The 1,234-nt window shown below is 33.1% G+C and overlaps 1 protein-coding gene across 1 annotated transcript; it reads right to left on the reverse strand.

The window, feature by feature from the left end:
• Positions 1 to 63: 63 nt before the first annotated feature.
• Positions 64 to 630, reverse strand: LOC136796204 (signal transducing adapter molecule 1-like; the record flags this gene model as incomplete). The annotated part of the gene is made up of 3 exons (XM_067049213.1): positions 462 to 630; positions 286 to 388; positions 64 to 209 (listed from the first exon to the last, which is right to left on the reverse strand). Coding segments are annotated over exons 1-3 (397 nt in total), but the record flags the coding sequence as incomplete, so codon positions are not given.
• Positions 631 to 1,234: the final 604 nt, after the last annotated feature.

Below are 1,234 nucleotides of genomic sequence, written 5' to 3' on the forward strand. Positions count from 1 at the left end.
ACTTTGTATTATATATTTACTGTTTATTTAGTTTTGTATTTAATAAAATAGAAATGAATGAACTGTTTTTTACCTGTGTATTGTTTCTCAAAGCCAAAGTATCACCAAATCTTGTTAGATGTGGAGGACCTCGATTTCCTCTACCAACAGCACCAAGAAAACCTGATGATGCTTCTTCTGTTCTTCTGTGAGTCGGTGATGAAGCACTCCTAAAACAGTATCGGTAATATTAAGACAAATGATGATATTTAGATTAGGTTATAAGAATCGCACTGAATTACTCACGTAGCTGTATCATCAATAAATGGCTCAGTATAAGCGAGTGGGAACCATCCACTGCACTGAGTTCTAAGATTCTCACCAAACTGCCATCCTTTATTCCTCTCACCTATAAAAATATTTTTAATTAATAAATTGGTTTAAGATTGAATGTTTCAACATTAAACTATTAATTTATTTACCCATAAGAGCTATGACATCTCCTTCAAGGAAACTAAGTTGATTCTCTCCAGAAGACAAATAGGCATACAAAGCCCTAGCTAGTGGTGTATCCCATGTGCTGGTATCTGGCACTGCCATCGATTTAGGTCTTCTTTCTGGTGTGTTCATTTCTGCAGAAGTATTATTTAATTAATTTTAACAATTAATAAAATGAGTGGAAAGAAGGCTACGGAGTGTCAATGTTAATGTTTCCTCACCAATATATTGTAATATGCTCTTTTTGCGTAAATAGTATATTTTGATGTATAAAGGGTTTTTGATATGTTTTATTTTATGTATCATTTTAATATTCATTTGTTTTGTTTATCCAAAAAGCAAGCTAACCAAGTTTCATTGTTTATAATAACTTCGTGATTCAAAAACAAAAACCAAGATGGCGGTATGTTGAATCAAGGCCATGTTGAGCAGATTCAAATATCATAAAAAACTATTTTAACTTTTCCCATTATAATTGGAAATACAGTAAATTAAAGGAAAAAATAGAAATCAAGAAATAGTGCAAATGAATAATATTCAGAAAATAAATCATTTGGAAAAATCCCTAACTGTTGTGGGACAATCGATGTTTACATGTAACCTCAAGGCAGGTTTTCGTTTTGGAAGAATAGAGTTGTTGGGTGGACGGGCAGGTGAAAGGATGTCTCCAAGATAAGGAGGTCCTCATGAATTTCTGTCCAGCAAGAAGAGGAAGCCATTTTGGACGCGAGCACAATGACATTTAGAACAAAGAAGA

Source organism: Halyomorpha halys, unplaced genomic scaffold (genome assembly GCF_000696795.3).
Source record: "Halyomorpha halys isolate HHAL.00 unplaced genomic scaffold, Hhal_1.1 Scaffold6912.1, whole genome shotgun sequence".
Taxonomy (NCBI): Eukaryota; Metazoa; Arthropoda; class Insecta; order Hemiptera; family Pentatomidae; genus Halyomorpha; species Halyomorpha halys.